The sequence below is a fragment of the Lytechinus variegatus genome, chromosome 8, assembly GCF_018143015.1.
Source record: "Lytechinus variegatus isolate NC3 chromosome 8, Lvar_3.0, whole genome shotgun sequence".
Lineage (NCBI taxonomy): Eukaryota > Metazoa > Echinodermata > Echinoidea > Temnopleuroida > Toxopneustidae > Lytechinus > Lytechinus variegatus.
In genome coordinates, this window is record NC_054747.1 from 26,173,251 (window position 1) to 26,201,106 (window position 27,856).

Below are 27,856 nucleotides of genomic sequence, written 5' to 3' on the forward strand. Positions count from 1 at the left end.
ATGGAGATCAAACTTCAAACAGGTAAGTTTTCGTTTAATCTCTTCATTATAGCTTAGAACGGGGGCCGATTGCACGAAAGGGTCTTTCCAAGGACCGTCTTTCGTGTCGCCCATCTTTTATGATACGCTATAAGCGGGGTGTTTCTGAAATTTATGACGAAGAATAAGATTCGTTAGCTTGCTTTTAAATCAAATTTTATACAATTTAGGATATATCACATCATTTTATAAACAATTTTTTTGTTAATTTTAACGGACGAATGAAATATGTTTGCAGGTAATTTATTGAAAATGCGTTTCACATGGCGCATCATAAAAGATGGGCGACACGAAAGACGGTCCTTGCAAAGACCCTTTCGTGCACTCGGCCCCTGATTTACCAAAAATCCCTTCAAAATTATGACATTTGTGGGTAAAGTCATTATTACATTTGTGGGCGACCAAACATTATTACATTTGTGGGTGAAATTATTACATTTGTGGGTATAGTGTTATTACATTTGTGGGTAAAGTGTTATTACATTTGTGGGCGTTATTACATTTGTGGGCGATCATTACATTTATGGGTGTAACACCCCCCCCCCCCATGATACATTTGGTGAGCATTCGATTTTATTTAGTAATTCATGACCTCATGCCTCTCCGCTCACGTGTCACTCTATCGTTCATCTCCCTTCTCTTCTTTTCTCTGCCATTTTCTTTGTATTGTTTATTGAATTGCATTTTTGTCTATAGGCGTATCCCGCCACAAGCCTCAGCTTTTAGGGTATACGCCTTCTTCTAAAATGGCTTGTTTAATTGTTTTGTTTTCTAATAATGTTACATGTTTGTTTATGTTACACAAACCAATGCTTTCCTGTTGAATGCATTTGTTTCATTCTTTGTTACTTGTCTTAGCTTAAACATATATATATATATATATGTATATATATATATATATATATATGTATATATATATATATATAAATGTGTGAAGCTATACATGTACAACAGCTTTGGCAACTCTTTTATTTAAATATTGTAAAGAAATAGATGAAGAGAACAATGGTAGACGTAGCTTAAATCAAGGTTCCCCAGAGCTATCTACCCTTTGGAAAATTTGGTAATGCCGAAAAAATGTCTCTGCCGGGAATCGAACCCGGGCCCCCAGCTTTGAACGCCGGTGCCTTAACCACTAGACCACACAGACGGGCTAGTGGCTAGGCCGACCGAGATCCGATTGACTGTCAGAAAGACAGATTTTGGACACTATACCAATTACCTTTGTCGGGTGAAGGTGGGTTTTGAACAATGACAAGCCGTCATGCCTCAGCTGGATCAAAGCTATTGCTTCGATACAGTACACGTATGTGAGAAAGTATACAAATGTGTGAAGCTATACATGTACAACAGCTTTGGCAACTCTTTTATTTAAATATTGTAAAGAAATGGATGAAGAGAACAATGGTAGACGTAGCTTAAATCAAGGTTCCCCAGAGCTATCTACCCTTTGGAAAATTTGGTTATGCCGAAAAAATGTCTCTGCCGGGAATCGAACCCGGGCCCCCAGCTTTGAACGCCGGTGCCTTAACCACTAGACCACAGAGACGGGCTAGTGGCTAGGCCGACCGAGATCCGATTGACCGTCAGAAAGACAGATTTTCGACACTATACCAATTACCTTTGTCGGGTGAAGGTGGGTTTTGAACAATGACAAGCCGTCATGCCTCAGCTGGATCAAAGCTATTGCTTCGATACAGTACACGTATGTGAGAAAGTATACAAATGTGTGAAGCTATACATGTACAACAGCTTTGGCAACTCTTTTATTTAAATATTGTAAAGAAATGGATGAAGAGAACAATGGTAGACGTAGCTTAAATCAAGGTTCCTCAGAGCTATCTACCCTTTGGAAAATTTGGTAATGCCGAAAAAATGTCTCTGCCGGGAATCGAACCCGGGCCCCCAGCTTTGAACGCCGGTGCCTTAACCACTAGACCACAGAGACGGGCTAGTGGCTAGGCCGACCGAGATCCGATTGACCGTCAGAAAGACAGATTTTCGACACTATACCAATTACCTTTGTCGGGTGAAGGTGGGTTTTGAACAATGACAAGCCGTCATGCCTCAGCTGGATCAAAGCTATTGCTTCGATACAGTACACGTATGTGAGAAAGTATACAAATGTGTGAAGCTATACATGTACAACAGCTTTGGCAACTCTTTTATTTAAATATTGTAAAGAAATGGATGAAGAGAACAATGGTAGACGTAGCTTAAATCAAGGTTCCCCAGAGCTATCTACCCTTTGGAAAATTTGGTAATGCCGAAAAAATGTCTCTGCCGGGAATCGAACCCGGGCCCCCAGCTTTGAACGCCGGTGCCTTAACCACTAGACCACAGAGACGGGCTAGTGGCTAGGCCGACCGAGATCCGATTGACCGTCAGAAAGACAGATTTTCGACACTATACCAGTTACCTTTGTCGGGTGAAGGTGGGTTTTGAACAATGACAAGCCGTCATGCCTCAGCTGGATCAAAGCTATTGCTTCGATACAGTACACGTATGTGAGAAAGTATACAAATGTGTGAAGCTATACATGTACAACAGCTTTGGCAACTCTTTTATTTAAATATTGTAAAGAAATGGATGAAGAGAACAATGGTAGACGTAGCTTAAATCAAGGTTCCCCAGAGCTATCTACCCTTTGGAAAATTTGGTAATGCCGAAAAAATGTCTCTGCCGGGAATCGAACCCGGGCCCCCAGCTTTGAACGCCGGTGCCTTAACCACTAGACCACAGAGACGGGCTAGCGGCTAGGCCGACCGAGATCCGATTGACCGTCAGAAAGACAGATTTTCGACACTATACCAATTACCTTTGTCGGGTGAAGGTGGGTTTTGAACAATGACAAGCCGTCATGCCTCAGCTGGATCAAAGCTATTGCTTCGATACAGTACACGTATGTGAGAAAGTATACAAATGTGTGAAGCTATACATGTACAACAGCTTTGGCAACTCTTTTATTTAAATATTGTAAAGAAATGGATGAAGAGAACAATGGTAGACGTAGCTTAAATCAAGGTTCCCCAGAGCTATCTACCCTTTGGAAAATTTGGTAATGCCGAAAAAATGTCTCTGCCGGGAATCGAACCCGGGCCCCCAGCTTTGAACGCCGGTGCCTTAACCACTAGACCACAGAGACGGGCTAGTGGCTAGGCCGACCGAGATCCGATTGACCGTCAGAAAGACAGATTTTCGACACTATACCAATTACCTTTGTCGGGTGAAGGTGGGTTTTGAACAATGACAAGCCGTCATGCCTCAGCTGGATCAAAGCTATTGCTTCGATACAGTACACGTATGTGAGAAAGTATACAAATGTGTGAAGCTATACATGTACAACAGCTTTGGCAACTCTTTTATTTAAATATTGTAAAGAAATGGATGAAGAGAACAATGGTAGACGTAGCTTAAATCAAGGTTCCCCAGAGCTAACTACCCTTTGGAAAATTTGGTAATGCCGAAAAAATGTCTCTGCCGGGAATCGAACCCGGGCCCCCAGCTTTGAACGCCGGTGCCTTAACCACTAGACCACAGAGACGGGCTAGTGGCTAGGCCGACCGAGATCCGATTGACCGTCAGAAAGACAGATTTTCGACACTATACCAATTACCTTTAATACCTTTTACCCGACAAAGGTAATTGGTATAGTGTCGAAAATCTGTCTTTCTGACGGTCAATCGGATCTCGGTCGGCCTAGCCACTAGCCCGTCTCTGTGGTCTAGTGGTTAAGGCACCGGCGTTCAAAGCTGGGGGCCGGGTTCGATTCCATGCAGAGACATTTTTTCGGCATTACCAAATTTTCCAAAGGGTAGATAGCTCTGGGGAACCTTGATTTAAGCTACGTCTACCATTGTTCTCTTCATCCATTTCTTTACAATATTTAAATAAAAGAGTTGCCAAAGCTGTTGTACATGTATAGCTTCACACATTTGTATACTTTCTCACATACGTGTACTGTATCGAAGCAATAGCTTTGATCCAGCTGAGGCATGACGGCTTGTCATTGTTCAAAACCCACCTTCACCCGACAAAGGTAATTGGTATAGTGTCGAAAATCTGTCTTTCTGACGGTCAATCGGATCTCGGTCGGCCTAGCCACTAGCCCGTCTCTGTGGTCTAGTGGTTAAGGCACCGGCGTTCAAAGCTGGGGGCCCGGGTTCGATTCCCGGCAGAGACATTTTTTCGGCATAACCAAATTTTCCAAAGGGTAGATAGCTCTGGGGAACCTTGATTTAAGCTACGTCTACCATTGTTCTCTTCATCCATTTCTTTACAATATTTAAATAAAAGAGTTGCCAAAGCTGTTGTACATGTATAGCTTCACACATTTGTATACTTTCTCACATACGTGTACTGTATCGAAGCAATAGCTTTGATCCAGCTGAGGCATGACGGCTTGTCATTGTTCAAAACCCACCTTCACCCGACAAAGGTAATTGGTATAGTGTCGAAAATCTGTCTTTCTGACGGTCAATCGGATCTCGGTCGGCCTAGCCACTAGCCCGTCTCTGTGGTCTAGTGGTTAAGGCACCGGCGTTCAAAGCTGGGGGCCCGGGTTCGATTCCCGGCAGAGACATTTTTTCGGCATAACCAAATTTTCCAAAGGGTAGATAGCTCTGGGGAACCTTGATTTAAGCTACGTCTACCATTGTTCTCTTCATCCATTTCTTTACAATATTTAAATAAAAGAGTTGCCAAAGCTGTTGTACATGTATAGCTTCACACATTTGTATACTTTCTCACGTACGTGTACTGTATCGAAGCAATAGCTTTGATCCAGCTGAGGCATGACGGCTTGTCATTGTTCAAAACCCACCTTCACCCGACAAAGGTAATTGGTATAGTGTCGAAAATCTGTCTTTCTGACGGTCAATCGGATCTCGGTCGGCCTAGCCACTAGCCCGTCTCTGTGGTCTAGTGGTTAAGGCACCGGCGTTCAAAGCTGGGGGCCCGGGTTCGATTCCCGGCAGAGACATTTTTTCGGCATAACCAAATTTTCCAAAGGGTAGATAGCTCTGGGGAACCTTGATTTAAGCTACGTCTACCATTGTTCTCTTCATCCATTTCTTTACAATATTTAAATAAAAGAGTTGCCAAAGCTGTTGTACATGTATAGCTTCACACATTTGTATACTTTCTCACATACGTGTACTGTATCGAAGCAATAGCTTTGATCCAGCTGAGGCATGACGGCTTGTCATTGTTCAAAACCCACCTTCACCCGACAAAGGTAATTGGTATAGTGTCGAAAATCTGTCTTTCTGACGGTCAATCGGATCTCGGTCGGCCTAGCCACTAGCCCGTCTCTGTGGTCTAGTGGTTAAGGCACCGGCGTTCAAAGCTGGGGGCCCGGGTTCGATTCCCGGCAGAGACATTTTTTCGGCATTACCAAATTTTCCAAAGGGTAGATAGCTCTGGGGAACCTTGATTTAAGCTACGTCTACCATTGTTCTCTTCATCCATTTCTTTACAATATTTAAATAAAAGAGTTGCCAAAGCTGTTGTACATGTATAGCTTCACACATTTGTATACTTTCTCACATACGTGTACTGTATCGAAGCAATAGCTTTGATCCAGCTGAGGCATGACGGCTTGTCATTGTTCAAAACCCACCTTCACCCGACAAAGGTAATTGGTATAGTGTCGAAAATCTGTCTTTCTGACGGTCAATCGGATCTCGGTCGGCCTAGCCACTAGCCCGTCTCTGTGGTCTAGTGGTTAAGGCACCGGCGTTCAAAGCTGGGGGCCCGGGTTCGATTCCCGGCAGAGACATTTTTTCGGCATAACCAATTTTTCCAAAGGGTAGATAGCTCTGGGGAACCTTGATTTAAGCTACGTCTACCATTGTTCTCTTCATCCATTTCTTTACAATATTTAAATAAAAGAGTTGCCAAAGCTGTTGTACATGTATAGCTTCACACATTTGTATACTTTCTCACATACGTGTACTGTATCGAAGCAATAGCTTTGATCCAGCTGAGGCATGACGGCTTGTCATTGTTCAAAACCCACCTTCACCCGACAAAGGTAATTGGTATAGTGTCGAAAATCTGTCTTTCTGACGGTCAATCGGATCTCGGTCGGCCTAGCCACTAGCCCGTCTCTGTGGTCTAGTGGTTAAGGCACCGGCGTTCAAAGCTGGGGGCCCGGGTTCGATTCCCGGCAGAGACATTTTTTCGGCATTACCAAATTTTCCAAAGGGTAGATAGCTCTGGGGAACCTTGATTTAAGCTACGTCTACCATTGTTCTCTTCATCCATTTCTTTACAATATTTAAATAAAAGAGTTGCCAAAGCTGTTGTACATGTATAGCTTCACACATTTGTATACTTTCTCACATACGTGTACTGTATCAAAGCAATAGCTTTGATCCAGCTGAGGCATGACGGCTTGTCATTGTTCAAAACCCACCTTCACCCGACAAAGGTAATTGGTATAGTGTCGAAAATCTGTCTTTCTGACGGTCAATCGGATCTCGGTCGGCCTAGCCACTAGCCCGTCTCTGTGGTCTAGTGGTTAAGGCACCGGCGTTCAAAGCTGGGGGCCCGGGTTCGATTCCCTGCAGAGACATTTTCTCGGCATTACCAAATTTTCCAAAGGGTAGATAGCTCTGGGGAACCTTGATTTAAGCTACGTCTACCATTGTTCTCTTCATCCATTTCTTTACAATATTTAAATAAAAGAGTTGCCAAAGCTGTTGTACATGTATAGCTTCACACATTTGTATACTTTCTCACATACGTGTACTGTATCGAAGCAATAGCTTTGATCCAGCTGAGGCATGACGGCTTGTCATTGTTCAAAACCCACCTTCACCCGACAAAGGTAATTGGTATAGTGTCGAAAATCTGTCTTTCTGACGGTCAATCGGATCTCGGTCGGCCTAGCCACTAGCCCGTCTCTGTGGTCTAGTGGTTAAGGCACCGGCGTTCAAAGCTGGGGGCCCGGGTTCGATTCCCGGCAGAGACATTTTTTCGGCATAACCAAATTTTCCAAAGGGTAGATAGCTCTGGGGAACCTTAATTTAAGCTACGTCTACCATTGTTCTCTTCATCCATTTCTTTACAATATTTAAATAAAAGAGTTGCCAAAGCTGTTGTACATGTATAGCTTCACACATTTGTATACTTTCTCACATACGTGTACTGTATCGAAGCAATAGCTTTGATCCAGCTGAGGCATGACGGCTTGTCATTGTTCAAAACCCACCTTCACCCGACAAAGGTAATTGGTATAGTGTCGAAAATCTGTCTTTCTGACGGTCAATCGGATCTCGGTCGGCCTAGCCACTAGCCCGTCTCTGTGGTCTAGTGGTTAAGGCACCGGCGTTCAAAGCTGGGGGCCCGGGTTCGATTCCCGGCAGAGACATTTTTTCGGCATAACCAAATTTTCCAAAGGGTAGATAGCTCTGGGGAACCTTGATTTAAGCTACGTCTACCATTGTTCTCTTCATCCATTTCTTTACAATATTTAAATAAAAGAGTTGCCAAAGCTGTTGTACATGTATAGCTTCACACATTTGTATACTTTCTCACATACGTGTACTGTATCGAAGCAATAGCTTTGATCCAGCTGAGGCATGACGGCTTGTCATTGTTCAAAACCCACCTTCACCCGACAAAGGTAATTGGTATAGTGTCGAAAATCTGTCTTTCTGACGGTCAATCGGATCTCGGTCGGCCTAGCCACTAGCCCGTCTCTGTGGTCTAGTGGTTAAGGCACCGGCGTTCAAAGCTGGGGGCCCGGGTTCGATTCCCGGCAGAGACATTTTTTCGGCATAACCAAATTTTCCAAAGGGTAGATAGCTCTGGGGAACCTTGATTTAAGCTACGTCTACCATTGTTCTCTTCATCCATTTCTTTACAATATTTAAATAAAAGAGTTGCCAAAGCTGTTGTACATGTATAGCTTCACACATTTGTATACTTTCTCACATACGTGTACTGTATCGAAGCAATAGCTTTGATCCAGCTGAGGCATGACGGCTTGTCATTGTTCAAAACCCACCTTCACCCGACAAAGGTAATTGGTATAGTGTCGAAAATCTGTCTTTCTGACGGTCAATCGGATCTCGGTCGGCCTAGCCACTAGCCCGTCTCTGTGGTCTAGTGGTTAAGGCACCGGCGTTCAAAGCTGGGGGCCCGGGTTCGATTCCCGGCAGAGACATTTTTTCGGCATAACCAAATTTTCCAAAGGGTAGATAGCTCTGGGGAACCTTGATTTAAGCTACGTCTACCATTGTTCTCTTCATCCATTTCTTTACAATATTTAAATAAAAGAGTTGCCAAAGCTGTTGTACATGTATAGCTTCACACATTTGTATACTTTCTCACATACGTGTACTGTATCGAAGCAATAGCTTTGATCCAGCTGAGGCATGACGGCTTGTCATTGTTCAAAACCCACCTTCACCCGACAAAGGTAATTGGTATAGTGTCGAAAATCTGTCTTTCTGACGGTCAATCGGATCTCGGTCGGCCTAGCCACTAGCCCGTCTCTGTGGTCTAGTGGTTAAGGCACCGGCGTTCAAAGCTGGGGGCCCGGGTTCGATTCCCGGCAGAGACATTTTTTCGGCATTACCAAATTTTCCAAAGGGTAGATAGCTCTGGGGAACCTTGATTTAAGCTACGTCTACCATTGTTCTCTTCATCCATTTCTTTACAATATTTAAATAAAAGAGTTGCCAAAGCTGTTGTACATGTATAGCTTCACACATTTGTATACTTTCTCACATACGTGTAGTGTACTGTATCGAAGCAATAGCTTTGATCCAGCTGAGGCATGACGGCTTGTCATTGTTCAAAACCCACCTTCACCCGACAAAGGTAATTGGTATAGTGTCGAAAATCTGTCTTTCTGACGGTCAATCGGATCTCGGTCGGCCTAGCCACTAGCCCGTCTCTGTGGTCTAGTGGTTAAGGCACCGGCGTTCAAAGCTGGGGGCCCGGGTTCGATTCCCGGCAGAGACATTTTTTCGGCATTACCAATTTTTCCAAAGGGTAGATAGCTCTGGGGAACCTTGATTTAAGCTACGTCTACCATTGTTCTCTTCATCCATTTCTTTACAATATTTAAATAAAAGAGTTGCCAAAGCTGTTGTACATGTATAGCTTCACACATTTGTATACTTTCTCACATACGTGTACTGTATCGAAGCAATAGCTTTGATCCAGCTGAGGCATGACGGCTTGTCATTGTTCAAAACCCACCTTCACCCGACAAAGGTAATTGGTATAGTGTCGAAAATCTGTCTTTCTGACGGTCAATCGGATCTCGGTCGGCCTAGCCACTAGCCCGTCTCTGTGGTCTAGTGGTTAAGGCACCGGCGTTCAAAGCTGGGGGCCCGGGTTCGATTCCCGGCAGAGACATTTTTTCGGCATTACCAAATTTTCCAAAGGGTAGATAGCTCTGGGGAACCTTGATTTAAGCTACGTCTACCATTGTTCTCTTCATCCATTTCTTTACAATATTTAAATAAAAGAGTTGCCAAAGCTGTTGTACATGTATAGCTTCACACATTTGTATACTTTCTCACATACGTGTACTGTATCGAAGCAATAGCTTTGATCCAGCTGAGGCATGACGGCTTGTCATTGTTCAAAACCCACCTTCACCCGACAAAGGTAATTGGTATAGTGTCGAAAATCTGTCTTTCTGACGGTCAATCGGATCTCGGTCGGCCTAGCCACTAGCCCGTCTCTGTGGTCTAGTGCTTAAGGCACCGGCGTTCAAAGCTGGGGGCCCGGGTTCGATTCCCGGCAGAGACATTTTTTCGGCATTACCAAATTTTCCAAAGGGTAGATAGCTCTGGGGAACCTTGATTTAAGCTACGTCTACCATTGTTCTCTTCATCCATTTCTTTACAATATTTAAATAAAAGAGTTGCCAAAGCTGTTGTACATGTATAGCTTCACACATTTGTATACTTTCTCACATACGTGTACTGTATCGAAGCAATAGCTTTGATCCAGCTGAGGCATGACGGCTTGTCATTGTTCAAAACCCACCTTCACCCGACAAAGGTAATTGGTATAGTGTCGAAAATCTGTCTTTCTGACGGTCAATCGGATCTCGGTCGGCCTAGCCGCTAGCACGTCTCTGTGGTCTAGTGGTTAAGGCACCGGCGTTCAAAGCTGGGGGCCCGGGTTCGATTCCGGCAGAGACATTTTTTCGGCATTACCAAATTTTCCAAAGGGTAGATAGCTCTGGGGTGATTCCATACGTGTCGTACGGGACATTTAGAGAACATTTGACAGTTTTTGACAAGAAAAAACAAAAAATATTCCAGTAACTATAGGTGGTCATCAACTACTACCAGAGTGTAAGAAAAACCAAGACTTAACATGACTTGATTTCACATCCTGTATAATACAGATTAAAAATAGTAATGTGTCGTACGGACGCAGAAAAAGTGGCTTTTTTAGAAACCTCAAGTTTGTACTCAAAAGTCTGTGAGTTTGGCAGATAAATTTCATAGAAACTGAACTCAAATTGACACTCAATTACCCAAGAACAAACACGTTTACAAAAGAAAGCAAAATAAACATTCATGAATAAATAAGGCAAATTATAATTTTCGAGAACATTGTGGCGTACGGGACATTCAAAATGTGTCGTACGGGACATCTCTAAATTGAAGCCAAACTTTCTTACTTTATGTCACTTTGACTTCTTCAATCACATTATTTGGCTGATGATAATGATAATCCCATCAAACTAAGACATTCATTAGGTTAGAAACCGCTATTAGATGAATATTTCTGTCAATATATCATAAACAAAATAATGTGTCGTACGGGACAATTGTGTGTCGTACAGGACACTTGTGTGTCGTACGGGACACTTACAAGTGTGTCGTACGGGACACTTGTGTGTTGTACAGGCACTGCGTGTTGTACTGGGCAGCCTGAATAAATAAACATGAACTTTTTATCAATCAGAAGGAGCATTGCCCCTAAATTCTTGCTTATTTATGAATAATCTTTTAATAAGCAGTCATTCAGGACAATACAATTAGGTAACCTCAATATATACAATTGGGAGCAATATGTTATAATTTTTTTCATGATGGGAAATGTACGAGTGTTCACAGCATTTTTACGAGCTGAAAAACTTCAGGTTTTGTGTGAAGTTATATTTTAGGGAACTACTTGATGATTTCCAAACACTATTTAAACAATAAATGAATGAAACTTTGTGTAAATTATGGGGCTAAAATGATCATGATGTTATGATTTTTTATATAAAATGTATATCTACATATATGTCACAACTGTCACTTTTTTCCCTTTTTTGGTCACAATTTTTTTGTCTAAAGAAATGCGGTTCTACTTTTTCAAACCCATCTGCATTTCATGAAACCATATGGTTTGTCTTATTTTCAAGATTTTTTTTTACAACTTGAAAAACGTAAGGAGTTTCAATATTCAATATTCAATAAGGGAAGTCCAAATAGATGATCATGATGATTGATATGATTTTTTTTTACATCTTATAATAATTCCACATTAGCATGCAAGAGGAAGTCATCTTCCAGGCTAGGTTGAAATATAAAAGTTTTCTTTTCATGCTCAATGAAAAGAAATTAACCTGCTCTGATCAGTGAAAATCACCAGTTTAGCTGAAGGGATTCACAAAAGAATAAGCCTACATGAAATCAATTAAAATGTTTAGAATCACCTATTTCATGTTCTATGGAGATAAACAAAGTACTTTTTCAGTTCACTTTATGTTAAATCAATTAAATGAATTTAAATATGCCTACTATTTATGGTTTCTGAATCCAAATCCTGCAATTAGATGCATTATTATATTGTGTGTCGTACGGGACATGTCCCGTACGACACAGCGTGTGTTGTACGGGACATTTTTTAATAGGACAATAATTGAAAAATGAAGGGCAGTAATTAGATCCTTATGGGTAAATCGATCACCCATGGGTCAAACAAAGAGAAACTCATTTTATGAAATTGCATCATCAAAAATAAAATTGTAGGAAAAACTTTTGCATTGTCATGTGTCGTACGGGACATTGCCAAAAATAGGTTCGGAAAAATCAGGGCTGCCCCTATTATGGATCATGAAAATGTTGTAGATCTTATTTGGAACCATCAATGATATATTATTCTATTGACCTGCAATATTTTCAATCTTCTCTTGCTTTGCAAATAATTGTTTCAGGTGGAATTTGTACTTGACTATTCAATGAGCAAAATTATTGAAAATTTAAAATTCCATTGTTCTCCCCCCAAAAAACTATATCTGTCTTCACTTTTGGTTAAAACTCATAATTTTCATAAAATTTAGGTATCATAGTAAAATATTACACTACTTATGACTTATTGAAAGCATGTTGAAATTTATGATATTTTTGAAGTTCTAGTGTGGAATCGCCCTCTGGGGAACCTTGATTTAAGCTACGTCTACCATTGTTCTCTTCATCCATTTCTTTACAATATATATATATATATATATATATATATATATAGGCTATAGTTGGAACCCCTAGTGATAAGCTCTCTGTTTTAAGGGGCACACATCTAATGTATCAATACCTAATTAGATTGTACTCATTGCAAACATATAGATGTATATATTATTGTGTTCACACTTAAAAGTTGAATAAATAAAATGAAAAACAATAACTCCTTGGCAACTTCGCTAGCGATTAAGATTTCAATTCAAATAACAGGATACCCCATGGTCAATGACATAGTAGCTTTCTAATCACGCACTCGCAAAATAACTTTTCAATACTGTCAATTTATAGTTGATGAAACTGTTTATTCGTTTGCAATTTTTATTTGCACTTCTACGGAGCAATTCTAGCCTGTAGAAATTACCTTTTTAAATGCTGACATAAACAAATCAAACCTAATTTGCTTGGTTCATTTTTTAAATCTTTCATAAACTTCGTTTTCTGATTAATGAGCTTACGTCCTCTCTTTCTCTCTCCTTATCCCTCTCTAAAACAAATACGACCAATTATGTCTTTGTTGGAAATTGGCGAATCAAAACAGTAATTTCATCCTGGACTTTGGACAAAAACATATTGACAATTTTACGTCAGCTCCGAAACTTCGGACGAGAATGCTGTTCCGGTAATTTGATTAACCAACTTTCGACAAAGACCCAGCTGTTCAGTGTCATTTTACGGGCATTTTCAATACAATGGCTGTGTTCTTGAATCCGTCGTGCATCGCGAAGTGAAAAATGTCGATTGAATGTCCTTTTCATCAAGCGGATTATTCTAAAATGAACAACATAAACAAATTTGCTATTATCCAGTACAAGATGTTTTAGAACGAATTTTACAATGATGCATTTGTTGTTACCCTTATGACACGGGCTGTCCTGTACTAGAAGATCCTTCCACAGATGCTTATTTGCTACAGCCACATAAACAGAACTAACCCAGGCCGATAAAAGCATTACCTTCTTTGGAATATATAGCATAACATAGGTTAGTTTTCAGTGTATCCTGCTGGTGTGGTAGTATTGCATTTACTAACACCTTGGGATAATTAACCATCTTGACTGCAGGAGGTGGTGAAAAAAAGACGACCAGAACCTACGCCCAATCAAAGTTCTTCATTTCGTATAAACACGATCAGAGCAAAGACTGACAGACTGGGCGGAATGAACACCACGCAGATGATAGACAACCCTATCTGTGTCCCGCCTGAGAAATCTTACAGGGCAAACTACGTGTCTTCAAATAAGCTGAAGCGTCAGGGATGTGTTGTGGGAGAGGAAGGAATTTATGAGAATATCAAAAGGCCTGGCAAATGCCTGAAACCTTTTTCTGCTGAAATGAATTCTGTGGGTATTGATAAATAAATGTAGTCCTGTCGTGCTCAAGTGCAAAGAGAGGGGTGCTGGGGTGGGTGATGTAAACTCACACACGGTTCCGTTGCCCATGCCCTATCATAGTCTATAAAAGCCACATTAAGTGACATTACCTGACGAAAGCTGATTTATTTCATATCACATTTAAGATCTATATTTTCTAAGCCCACGCAGTTGGTCTTGTTTGAATATAACATGAAATAGTTTGTTTTTACAACCATATTAAAACTAATTGATGATGGACTGACATTGTGATTTGAAACACTAAATGTTTGATGTGGCCCTCTAATACCAAATTTTGTAGCTTTAACACCACTGTCATTACGTGCAGACACAATGGCCCACATTTCGAAGGACATGACCTTACCCTGTGTTAAATCATCCTCAGTTTTGATGATAAAAAGATCTTGTCAGTAATACTTATTCTCAGTTGTGAATGATTTGAGTGTCAAATGAGTTGACAAATTGATTTGTACTGTTAGAAATACCCGTAATATATCCATAAACAGCTTTAGACTAGAGTTTGAATTTAAAACATGTTCTTATGAAACAAATGCATATTCTATGAAAGCATCATCAACTTTGTAAATTCTTAGATTCATCTATAACCTCATCTGTTTTAAAACATGAATTGCATTGAATTTGAATCCCGTAGTGAATACGTATATAATATATTCAATTAAACGAATCCTTTATCAAGACCTTGCATCATAATACATAGTGTAGGCCTAATGTTATTTATTCAGTTATGTTTATGTCAGTATCCCATGCTTACTTGGTGGCTTAGCGGTGAGCGTCCACCTCATGAACAGGAGGTTATTGAATGGTTCGATTGCCAGCCAGGTCAATGAGCCTTTTCGCCTTCGACCTCCTAGCTAGCAGCCAGCTTTAAAATGGGTCTTTTAAGATTGGATATTGAAAAGGGATAGATTCAAGTGCCGAGATTCTTATAACTTCCTGGATGACGAATTTATTCATTCAATTGAGAGGAAAAGAAAATAAAGACAAGTATCCACAACGTTTGGGTTAAGAGGTGGCAGAACCAGTCTGTATTCGTAATGATTAAAACGGTAGATATTATGCATGGAAATTATTCAAGTGCTGAGATGTTCAAGACTACTGGATGACGAATTTATTCATTTAATCGAGAGAAAATGAAATTGAAAGGCAAGTGTTAGTGTTCGCAACGTTTGAAAAGAGGGGAGGCAGAACCAGTCAGTTCTCGTATTGATTAAAGTAGTACAAGTGGTATGAAGTATCCGATTAGAAATAGGCCTTTCAGCATTTCACTTTTTATTTGTGATGCTTACTACATGCATGCTATTTATTTCATTCATTATGTATTATGACTATACTGTAAATATTATGGACTATTTTTGTATATTGTACATGTCAACATGCACATATGATATTATGCATTGTATTATTTTGAACGCAGTAATAAGATCCAATAAAAAATGAATGTACATAAAAGGGGTATATAAATGTAATTAATTAGATTGGTTACACTTGGATGGTAATAAGCAATTAGAAATAATGGTATTGACATAGGGTATGGGGTGTTCTTCAAAGGAAGTTTACTGTGTTCTGTCCGTAATCACGATTTCTTAAAATTGTAAATATATGTATGTATATACCTAATATATGATTTTCACATCCCATTTTACACCAAACATTTTTTCTTCAACTCCTTTTCACAACCTTTATCAAGATGCGTTGTCACTGGTGACATATCTTCTTTTTAAAAGAAAGAAGAAAGGATTTAGAAGAAATAACGTGATAGAAATCTAGTGCCTGTAAACACAAAGCTTTGCAATCGTCGTAGAACATGTTTTTATGATTGATTGCATTGACTACAATGTACAGCCTGTCGTGAAAATCCACTTATGATCAATCATTAACCTTTGTGTTACGGGAACCTGGAGTAGGCTCCTCCGGTGCCACTAACCATTACAATGTGAATCCTCAAAATGTGAGCTATCCGAGATCAATATAATTCAATTCAGCTTTATTTTCCACATATTGAGTAAGAAACATACAATATCATTACAATCAAATACATACACAGATAATAACAATAAAAGTATAAATAGTTACAATATATTACATAAAAAAGACTTAGAAGATCAAAATGTGGAGGGGATTGACAAAGGCCATATTGATCTATCAAGGTCATAGGTCAATCCCCAATGAAAGAAAAAAAAATGAATGCATAAATTACATATGAAAAAAAAAGATACCTGACCTCAAAACCCCAAGACAAAGCAAAGAAAAGTTAGAGACGAATAAAACGGAGGGAGAGGCAGGTTTAAAACTACCTAGGAGTAAGAAGGTAAAATTTATATTTCCGTTTGAAAGATCTCTCCGAATATCGAAATTCTCGAGAACTCTCACAATCTAGATTCAGATTTCGTGGTGTTAAAAATTGTTTTGCACGTTAAACGTTTATTTAATTTGTAAAGCGCTTAGAACCTGTATTGCAATAAGCACTATTAAGCTCCACATTATCATTATTACTAAGGCGTTAATGAATGACCATGTGCTCTCGAGACAAGAATACTTCATGACTTTCTTAAAAAAAAGGATTATTATTCGAATCCGAACACTGCCGATGGCTGTATAATTATGGTCCTTCTTGCCTTCCATAGTTCAGATGTTGCACCCTTCCTTTCTTCAAACATCATTGTGGTATGGGTTATGCAAATATAAAAAAAACACCCACACGGCCTGCAATCTAAAGAACATCATTGTGTATCAGATGAAAACCATCAAAATAACATTTATAGCAGTCTTAATACTTAAACAGGCCTGAAAGCATAGACTATTGAGACTAATTACTATACTGCAATGTTCTGAAACATATTAAAAGGTAATAGTGGTTCAGACCAGCACTGGGTAGACGGGATGGGGGGGGGTAAGCGAATGAAGTATTGATCTGACAATGTATTAATTTTTTATTGCTCCTAAGATAGTAATAGCTATTTTAAAAATGTCGATTGAGTTGCCTTCAATTGTAAATAAATGTCACGTTGCTGTATAAATATTAAAGTTTTGCAGAAAAGAAAATGTTTCCATATTCCCGGCTTTAGTCTTCTGGAAATATGATATCTCATTACACATTTATGTTCTACATATACATAAACACACGAGAATATTTACACTAATTGTGTAATGAGTTTGCCATTATGTTTAAGAGGAAATGCGTTTCAAAATTTGTTCAGATACTTACACAGAGGCAATACAAATTAAATTATGTGGTGTATGATTCATAATTGTGATTGTGAAACCATTAGACATAAGTGGCAAATGAATAGTGTTATGTTTTGATACTATTGTATACATTGCATTGCATTAGATTAATACAAAGTAAATAAAATCATAGTGAAAATGAACTGTGAACTGTGTTTACTGGGTCATTTCTTCGCTTTTTAACTGATGGAAGGAAATGAATTTATTTATTTTAGAAGCTTACACAAAAGAACTTTGTAGGCCCCTTTTTTGGTGTGATGTGACAAAATTTAAATGTAAGGGCAGTGAGATAAACAATGCAAGACACTTCGAAAGGCGCGAAACTATGATTCGGAATGGGGGAAGCACGTAATATATTTTTGGAAAGAAAAATTGAAGTGCACTTCGAAATCTTTCACTTTCTCTTAGCAGAAAATCCCTTAAAATAATACAAAAGGGGATGGGCCTTAACATCAAAATTGGAGACCTTTCCCTCTTTAAACAAGCCGAATCGAAAGGATTTTCAGGGACCTTTTCTTCGTCACTTTCAAAAGTGGACACGCATGGATGTGGATTTGTGTGCAGATCTGTATCTGAGGTACGCCCCCTACCTCTGCCCCTGGATCCGCGCCCCACTTCAAATAAAACAATATTAATCTTTCTTTGCATTGATTGTATATCTAGTCCTCAAGTGCTCAAGGTTTTGTGCATGAAACCACTAAGATCACAATTAAATACTATCATAACCATTTCAAGAGAAATGATACCTACATGTACACTGCTCATCACTGGCGTGTAGATAGGGGCTTGAGGGGGGGGGGGACTTGAATATCCTCTCCCCTTTTAATTGTATTTGTAAATTCTATGTCTAGACCCTCTCTTGGTAACTGTCTTATATTTCCTTAAAAAGAACACTTTTCACACATTACAATAATGATTGAACATCAGAAAGATACATATGAATATTTTATCTTGAAGTTTCTTGCCTACTCAGTGCTTATGTGCTTTTTTGCAATTAACAAAATATTAGCAGATGCCAATCAGGTTCAACAAATTCAATTCTATTTAATTCACCAATTCAATACTTGAGGAGTATAGTTTTCTTTCAGAAAATTGAAGAAAATCAAAGATGCGTATATGTACATTTTTTGATCTGATTCCCACAATCAATTTGCCACTATCATGCCCCGACCCCCCCCAAAAAAAAAAAAATATACACAGACAGATCAATATGCATGTGTAACGGATTTGAGTTTTTACATACGACGTTAGTACAAAATCAAATTCATGAATTTTCGGCCCACTCGCCTCGCTCACAGCTATTATTTTCCAAAAACTGTGCCCCGTAACTTAAAGGGGAAGTTCACCTTGAAAAAAACTTTGTTGTAAAAATAGCAGAAAAAATAATAAGAAATATTGGTGAAGGTTAAAGAGTAAGAAAGTTATTAGAGTTCAAAGTTTTGGATTTGTGACGTCATAAACTAGCAGCTGCCCCATTTGTTATGTAATGTAAAATGCATGAATTTCAAATTTTGTATGGTTCCTGATGACTTAATTTTGTTTTCTATTCATGATCGGGTGTGAAATGATTTGTCTATTGATATACAAAAGGTACAGTGAAAACCATTATCATTTTTCTGAAAAAATGACATTTCATTGATTTTTAACAATTCACTATGTAGGAATGCTGCTCGCATATGACGTCACAAATCAAATAATTTACATTCTAATAACTTTTTAATTATTTGATGAATTTTTCTCAAACATTCGGCAATATTTTTTATTGTTTTCTGCTATTTCTACGATAAACTTTTTGTCAGGGTGAACTTCCCCTTTAAAGCCAAAGCTCATGCTGCCAATCCCAAGAGGGTCAGTCCCAAGTCGGTCCACTTATTTCCCAATTACCAATCCCAGTCTCGTCTCCAGGACCTAACAGTTAATATTGGCCTATTTTTTTCAATTCAAATAAACATTCATTTTCTTCCATTTTCACAAAACATCATTTTTCAATATAATCCATTCAAATTATATAGCATAAAAATGTGTAGAATAATATGTAAAATATTTATTATTTTTACACGCTTTATTTACATTTCTTTATCGCCTTCCAAAATACCATCCGTGTTATTATGGGATACATAGTTCCAGTCCTATCTATGGCCAATGAATATTCTCCTCCTTTGGCGTTCAATGATTTATAAATACTTCCAAAATTAATGTCATGCTTAAGAGTGAACATAGTTTCGATCGCATTAAATTGTTTTCTTTCAGATAGGATTGCAACATATGTCATTATTTTGACATGCAGTACACAGCAGTGTCCTATACCGGAATATTTTTATTACTTCCTTGATACATTTTAAGTTGATTTTCAAGCAACCATCTTTGAACATTCACATCAAGAAATGACATCTAGACGGATGATATTTCATCTTCTACCAGTCATCTATTTCATTTCTATTCTCACCCGTAAAGGTAAGTCGACTACGATTGAAATATTAAACGTCTTTTAAACATTGCACTCTCGACCGGACACATACGTGAAATTCACAAACCATTTATTAATCGTTATCTTTTTAAACTATAAAAACACAAGAATGCATGGTTTGTGTATTTTCATCGCTTATCAGCTGAGTATTTTGCTTGAGAAAAGCTCAAATTACCGAGCTTCAAAATATTTTTCACCGGCCCCACGTTCATGACGTCATTCTGTGTCAAAAGCAGCGTGATTTAAAACTAGATTTTTTCTTCCCAGATTACGCATTTCTTTTTCCTCATGTCTATTCAATGCATGGAAACTACTAGAAGGCAATTTTAAACCATTAGTAATATTGCGAATATTGCAATGGCAATTGATTCCACAGTGAATACCCAGCAAATAATCAAAATGACTTCTTAGATTTTGGAAAGCCAGGGCCGTGGGAAGCGGGGGGGTGGGGGGGAGGGGATGAAGGACCCGCCTAATAAAATGAATTTTACTAAAAAGTAGAAAATCAATGAAAATAACCCCTATTTATTTTCATTTTTTGTTTGCTTGTCAAATTTTTCTTGGCACCAGAATTTAAAAAAAATAATTGTTTGAAGGGCCGTAGAGCGGGCAATTTGGAGTCAGAGGACAAATTAACATAATAATCTGGAATCTGGGGCACAACTATGGATATAGTGAATAGCAGTAAAAACCTTAATAAAACTTGGAACACATTAGACTCCTACCCCCATAATTGAAATCATTAAAACATTAGAATTAATAAATACATAAAATGCAACCTTTACTAGATTTGAGACTATACATTAAATAGCCCAAAATTTGAATAATTAACATATTGTTCGATTTTTTTTTACATTTGTGATTTTCGTTTTTAGGTTGCTATGGGCAAATAAACGTTTTCATGGTGGCAGATGTGAATACTATCCCTGTAGTTGGAGGAAATATCACCCTTATATGCGCCTACTCACCCAAGGCCCCTAATCCCAGAATATTCTGGAAAGATGGAAATAATTCCATTCTGGCATCACTAGACTGTGAGAATGGGATATGCCAGAATAATGTTACCAACCCTACAAAATTCAACACAACGTTTGATGGAGATGGTTCTGTGAGTTTGGCTATACAAAATCTGGCTGTACATGACAGTGGAAAGTACAAATGCTCGGTGACAACAAATCGTGGAAAGCGGTTATCTTCTTTATGGGTGGCAGTTCTTGAACAAGGTAGGGAATAGGTCTTTTTTTAAGTACTTTTGTCATTCACTTCATAAAGACGGTATGTACTCGTCGAAAATGTGTGGACCTCAATAAATTTTGTTGGATTATAGCATGGAAGTTTAACCCTGTTTGTCTTATGTACGTGGTAAAATTAAACAATGCGTTATATGTGTGGCAAAATTAAACAATGCGTTCCACATTCATCTTTAATTATTTTAAAATGTTATACAAATACCTAAATATGGATGTTCTTATGCTAACAAAATAAATATTGCAATTTGTAACTTGATTTAATTTCCGTAAAGAAGATTGGCAAGGGTAAATGCAATCGAGAGGATTTCATGGTAAACTATCTTTGGATCTCCATAATTGTTCATGCATTACTTAGGATCTCAGATTACAGATGAAAATTTTTTTTAAGGTTGCCTCATTCAAATTATGAACATTAAACTGAACGAAAGACGTGCAGTGGTTTTTGACGGTACTTTTGTTATATGTTATTTGTTAAAATTCTGCTCCTGACAAACAATATTTAATATTTTTTCTACCTTGCAAGAAAGACAAAAATATTTAATATTGTTGATACCTCACTTAAACTGAATTGTGTGCATTTCTACTTCAATCGTTTCAAAAGTGATATGATTGAGTAACATGAGTGGGCAGTGCTAACGATTAACCTCCGTAACCTTAAAATAGTGTGCTAGAGTTAATCCGGTCAGTACTTCAAATTGACGCAATAGCGACTTGCCCTTTTTCTTTGCCACTTTCTCAAACATGGTACTTTCAAAATATGAATCTTTCAAACCATTCTGCAGACTTCCTTTTTTTACGATTTTCCCCCATAAATTGGCGCACTTTTTATGAGAATGACCTTTTTATTAATATTCATTAATGGTCTTGTGAGCATAATTGATATGCTACGTATTAGTAGGCCTGTTATTGTGAAGCATTTGAATAGTTAGTCATTGAGTATTTGAAGTAAACTGACGTGAAAACAAAGTAAAAAAGCACATATTTGATAAATTCGACTTACATTCAAGACAACAGATTATTTGAGGTAAAAATCCAGTTGTTGACTCCTATGTTAATACAGGGAGTGGTGCAGGACTAACCGTTAGGAGAAGGGTTTTAAAATGATAAAAACCAATACTTGGCAAGAAAAAAAAGACATCTCTTCTGGGGAGAGGACCGATATCCTTCTGTTTTTTAGATGGGCGTATGAATATTGCATTACACACGTTAGACGATCGCCCAGACCTTGGGGCCTAGTCCCTTCCCCAAACCCCACCAGCGTGTTCATTCAATCTCACATCCAGTTTTATCAGTTACATAGAATGGGGCGTTTGCTGTGGATATATTTTCTGTTTCACTCCGTAATATTGATGACGATTCAAATGATTAACTCGTAGTGCGGCCAAACGAGGTGTCTATTGAGGGAGATCTGGTGAGAAATTTGACAGCGAATGAAACCACGGATGTGACCTGCATAGCGAAGGGTGCCAGACCTCCTGCTGCACTACAGTGGATCATCCCGGAGTCCGTACAAGTTTCCTTTACCAGACAGACCAATGTGAAAAAAGGGAATTTCTACACCTCTTTCAGGAAGGAGAGCCTGAGTCCGTCTAGGGATGCTCATGGAGTGAGGCTCATTTGCAAAGTGTCGCACCCACAACTTCAAGAACCTATTGAAACTTCAGTTCTTCTCAACGTTCAAGGTAAGTTTTTATTATGGATTACGAAAAATACTTTTCATGGCCTACCCTGAAAATTTTCTGAGCATTAGCGTTCGACAAGTCGTCAGATCTGACAATTTTTCCTTGACTTTGGATAACAAGCACAGATGTCTGAATGTCAAATAAAACATACTTTGTCGATTAAAACATCAGACAAGCCCTTTCATGAAACGCTACCTTGAAGGCATCTTTAATCGTAAACCATGCAAACAGTGCTGCACGTGATGGCAATACGTAAATGACGTAGGGTATAGAAAAATCATTTCAGTATTAACATTTTGCCCATTCTGAATTTATGAAATCGATTGATTGATATTAATGTTTCTGTTTCCTCGCAAATATAAAAATATATTATTCAGGTAGATTAATTTCTTATCAGTCAATTCCGTACCCCGAATCCAATGACCACCATTTGCACCAAAATATGCCATTGAACTGTTGCTGCAATTCGTTCTAGGATGCGTACCTGTAAGAAATAAAGAAAACCAAACACAAAATCCTTTGTTTCAGAACAACTTCACACTCATTCTTAATACTTTGTAACTTTTTCCTCCAAAAGCAATTTATTTGTAATATTGAATTGAATTTCTTCAAACCAGTCAAAAAAGGGACAAAGTACAAAAAAGTACAAAAGTACAAACAAAATAAATTGGTTACATTACAAAGAAATGATGAAAATGACAGGTTTGGGACCCCAAAGAAGCACAGCTTGTAGTCAGGGGCCCCTGCATATGATATTTTATTTAAACATAGATCAACTATGAGAAAAATAATAATAATAAAATTACAAGGTCACAACAGGAACATAACCCACACGCAAGCATTCGCACACTCACACAGACAAACACACACATTCACACTCTAAACATGTCACCCCAGGTGCAACTAACAACTAGTCTTAAATTTATCAAATAGATATTTATGACATAATTTCTTAAACCGAGACAGGGTACTGCTATTTCTTATATCATCAGGACACATATTCCATTCTTTAACACAATTTGTTCTGAATGATTTCAACGTAGCATTTATTCTAGCAAAGGGTTGGTGAATAAGATGTCTCTGACGTGTGTTATAATCATGAATCTTAGAATTAACCACAAAAACTACTTGTAAGAAAGAACAATATGCAGGGATTGGTATTTATACATGAAAATAACACAATTCAGCGAGACCATTTCATTAAGTGGTAACATATTTAACTGCCAAAAAAGTGGGGAAATTGGAGCCAGATGATTTGAATTTGTGACATATCTTATAGCTTTCTTTTGAAGAACTTGTAGTTTATGTACATGAGTCCTGTATGTATGTCCCCAAGCAATATTGCAATACATTAAATGTGGCACAATTAGAGCATTATATAAAGAAACCAATGTTCGTTGAAGTAAGAAATATCTTACTTTTGATATCACACCAACATTACGAGATACTTTAGAACATACATTATTAAGGTGAAAATTCCATGACAAGCATTCATCAACTGTGACACCAAGAAATTGCACACTTGAGCTGAATTCAATTTGTCGACCACCAACGATTATTGGATCTATATTATCAATGTTCCTCTTCCCCTTTGTTCTAAATAAAACACATTTTGTTTTACTTGTATTCAGTAACAGCTTATTACAACAAAACCAGGCAAAAACATGACAAATTTCAGTATTTACCTCCCGAATAAGACTGCAAATTCTTATGAGAAAGTAATAAACAGGTGTCATCAGCGTATAAAGAATATGTAAGCAATTTGGAAGAATTAACAATATCATTAATATAGATTAAGAAAAGCAACGGACCAAGAACCGATCCTTGCGGTACTCCAAATTAAATTTAAAATTTCTATATTCTGAGCTGACACCGTTGATAACCACAAATTGGGACCAGTTTTCTCCATAGCTTTAAAACCAATTTAAAGCCATCCCACGAATGCCATAATATTCAAGCTTAACTAGGAGTATACTGTGATCAATGGTTTCAAAGGCTTTACTTAAATCAAGGAATGCACCAAGGCAAAATTTTCCATAATTCATAGCAGTGATAATTGTGTTAACCAAGTTTAATACACCCATACTAGTAGAGCAACTTTTCCTGAAGCCAAATTGATGTGGTGTCATGATATCATGATACAGCACATAATCGTTTAATCTTTTGTACATTATTTTTTTCAAGATCTTTGAGAAGATCGGCAACAAAGCAATTGGTCTATTATTTTCAATGCATTTACGATCACTCTTTTTGTAGACAGGAACGATTTTAGCAATTTTTAACTTAATGGGAACAATACCTTGAGATATTGACTTATTGAAAACATGACACAATGGTTCAGCAATGACATGAATGCAACCTTTGATAATTTTAGGAGAAATGTCATCTGAACCACTTGATTTAGAGGCCTTCACTGAGGACACCAGCCTTGTGATTTCATGAACTGATGTTGGTCTCAAAAATAGAGATGACGCATAATTTTGCCTTGGCATGTAATCTTTGAAAGATGTTTGGGCTTCTGGAATTTCTTTCTGATATTTTCTGATATTCCTACTTACTAGATCCTTATTTCAGAGATATTGATACCATGCTTTGCAAGGGAAAGAGCATTAATCCTGAGCTCAGATTTAACTGTGTAAAGTAGACTACACTATGACCAGAACAATTTTGCTTTAAATTCGGCTATAGCCCCACCAACTTCCGTAGACATCTCCATACCATCAAGACCGATCAGAGACGATGGAATCGGCGTTTATGATATCATCATCTTCAAAGACAACCTCACAAACATCACATGCACCAGCAATGGGTCTCGCCCAGCTGCAAATATTTCATGGACACTGAACGCCAACGAAATCAGCAATGACGTCACATCTCACTTTACGTATAACCCAGTAGATGGTAGTTTATTTGATACGACAAGTGTAATGCAAATTCAACCAGTAAGGCGCCACCATAATCGGGCTCTACGCTGTATGGCTAGGGTTGGCAGGACCCAGCTTGAAACAGAAGCGAAGTTGCTTGTTTATGGTATGTAATCATGGAAATAGAGGCATCTAATTGTGCTTTGGTCATACTTCACAGGATAAACCTTATAAACAAAGATATGATGGCCGGGGTAAAATGATTAAATAACACATAAAGCGCTTAGAAGCACAAAGTATTAAGTGCTACATAAATGTAACTATATAATGGTTTATTAATATAAACTTCAAATATATTGTCACACTGGAAAACGTATTCAGCGATGTTCAATATAGCAGAAATAATATATTTAAGAATATAATTTATCAGGTTCTTTATTGGCCATTGTGGTAGGCCTATTATTATCACGGAATGCAACTACTTGAAAGACATATATATCATGAATATTTTGAATATTTACACGGTAAATTTTGAATATTTCTGGGGTATCTGGTGGAATATTTCACCGTGGAACTTCTGGTTTGTTGCAAAAAATATAATAATTAATTTACCACACACCAGAAATATGCCCAATTTAACAATTTTTCGGTATTTTCTTTTTCTTCAATAATACTGCTACAGAGACCTCCGACTCTCCCGAGATACATCTCCCTAATAAACTGATTGAAGGCAATGTTACTAGTGTGACATGTTCAACAGGCAATGGTTATCCACTGCCTTTGATCCGCTGGTATATAGGGTCCAGGAACATCACCAACCAATCTTGGCCAAATCAAACACATAGTGACCATGGAAGAGCTGACATCACGAGTACACTCGAGTTTACACCAGCGAAATCGGACAATGGAAGGAACTTGACATGTGAAATTATACAGATGATGGCATTCACTGTTCCACCTAGACTGTATCAGAAAGCGCAGAAGACTCTTGAGATTCTTTGTAAGTATGGAATTAATTATTTTGCGAAAGATTCATGTAAATCAGTGCAATCTAAGATTCATCGTTGAAATGTTGTTTGATGAGGTCATATCCCATCGTGATGAATAAAATTTATCGAGAATAGCTTCATGCACTAAAAATATTTTTGGCGTGTTATTCTCAGTCCTTCCTCGCTTCGAATCTTCTCCATTCTTCTACCACCCCTCTGAATTTCAGATCCACCTGTTATTCATGAACTTACTTTTCGGCAATTGGTGAACGATGTTACTTTCACTTGCCGATCGGATGCCAGCCCGCCTGCCTCCCAATTCACCTGGTTTCGTAACGGGAAAAGTTTGGACGCCAGCAATGGACATCAACAGCAACGTACTGATCATCATGAGGGGAATACAACATCCTCAAGCAAGCTAACCATTCAAAATGTTACTACGTCTGATCAAGGGAAATATATGTGCAAAGTGTCAACCAATCTTGGTCGTGGCAGCTCGGCTATCAACTACACATTTGCTTGTAAATATAACTCCACATTTTTGCCTAAATATAATAAGCTATAATTAAAACCTACTTCATTAAAAAATATCGAACTATCAAAGCTTCTAAAATTGGACATGTTGAAGGTCAATTTAAAAGATTGTTGTCATTGACCTCTCCACAATTTAATCGATAAGTTAAATTAAATCAGACTGAATTGAAATTGTCTTAGATTTGAAACCTCAACACTCGACAGTGGTTGTCACCGGTTTGAAATTTTTGTTTGGTTTTGGTTTGAAACTTTCGAATTTCAAAATCCAGAATCCGACTCGTCCTTTAATTGATTGAATCCCGGTAATCTAGACTTAACTGGGTGTGTTAAATGGCTTTATTCAACTTTTTGTCCATTTAAAGAAATAATTTGTTTGCATTCCTTTTTGGAGAATCCAAATTTTAATGATGAGACATAATACAGAATCTCCACTTGTTCATATTTCATTTCAGCTACTCCACAGGCGCCATCTAATTTGATAGTACAGCAAAAGCAGACGACATCTTCAACCATCATTGTCGCCTGGCAACCAGGGTTCTATGGCGGTTTCCAACAAACCTACACCCTTCAGTACTGTACATACGAAAAAGAAGATCCGGGTCAGAAAGTGTGTTACCACAAAGCAGACATAAATAGTACAACTTATACTATAAGGAATCTAAAGCCATACACCCGTTACGAAATTATTTTGTGGTCTGCTAACAGAGCGGGAAATAGTAGTCAAAGGAAGATCGTGTCTTCGACAGCACGTAAGATTATTCATTTTTTTCATTAACCATTCATTTATTTATTTAATTATTTCTCATGATAAAAAACAATGCAAAATATATACGTCAACCAATAAACGCTTAATAACTGAATCAATAATTTACTGAACAGGTATATACATTTGAATTAATGAAATTTAAAGAGAAACATGGGAACGAC

General features: G+C 38.1%; 1 protein-coding gene across 1 annotated transcript; it reads left to right on the top strand.

Annotated features, from left to right (window-relative positions):
• LOC121419580 (neural cell adhesion molecule 1-like) lies at nt 1-27,704 on the top strand. The gene is made up of 7 exons (XM_041614035.1): nt 1-22; nt 20,486-20,833; nt 22,237-22,542; nt 25,231-25,443; nt 26,089-26,406; nt 26,623-26,916; nt 27,382-27,704. The coding sequence occupies exons 1-7, from the start codon at nt 1-3 to the stop codon at nt 27,702-27,704; spliced, it is 1,824 nt and encodes a 607-aa protein (XP_041469969.1).
• The last annotated feature ends 152 nt before the right edge of the window (nt 27,705-27,856 follow it).

Excerpts from the sequence above, each read along its gene's own strand:
- LOC121419580 (XM_041614035.1), top strand. The coding sequence starts at position 1 with ATGGAGATCAAACTTCAAACAG. Across the intron at positions 23-20,485 it reads GGAGATCAAACTTCAAACAG|GTTGCTATGGGCAAATAAAC; the intron begins GTAAGTTTTCGT and ends TTTCGTTTTTAG. Across the intron at positions 26,917-27,381 it reads TATCAACTACACATTTGCTT|CTACTCCACAGGCGCCATCT; the intron begins GTAAATATAACT and ends ATTTCATTTCAG.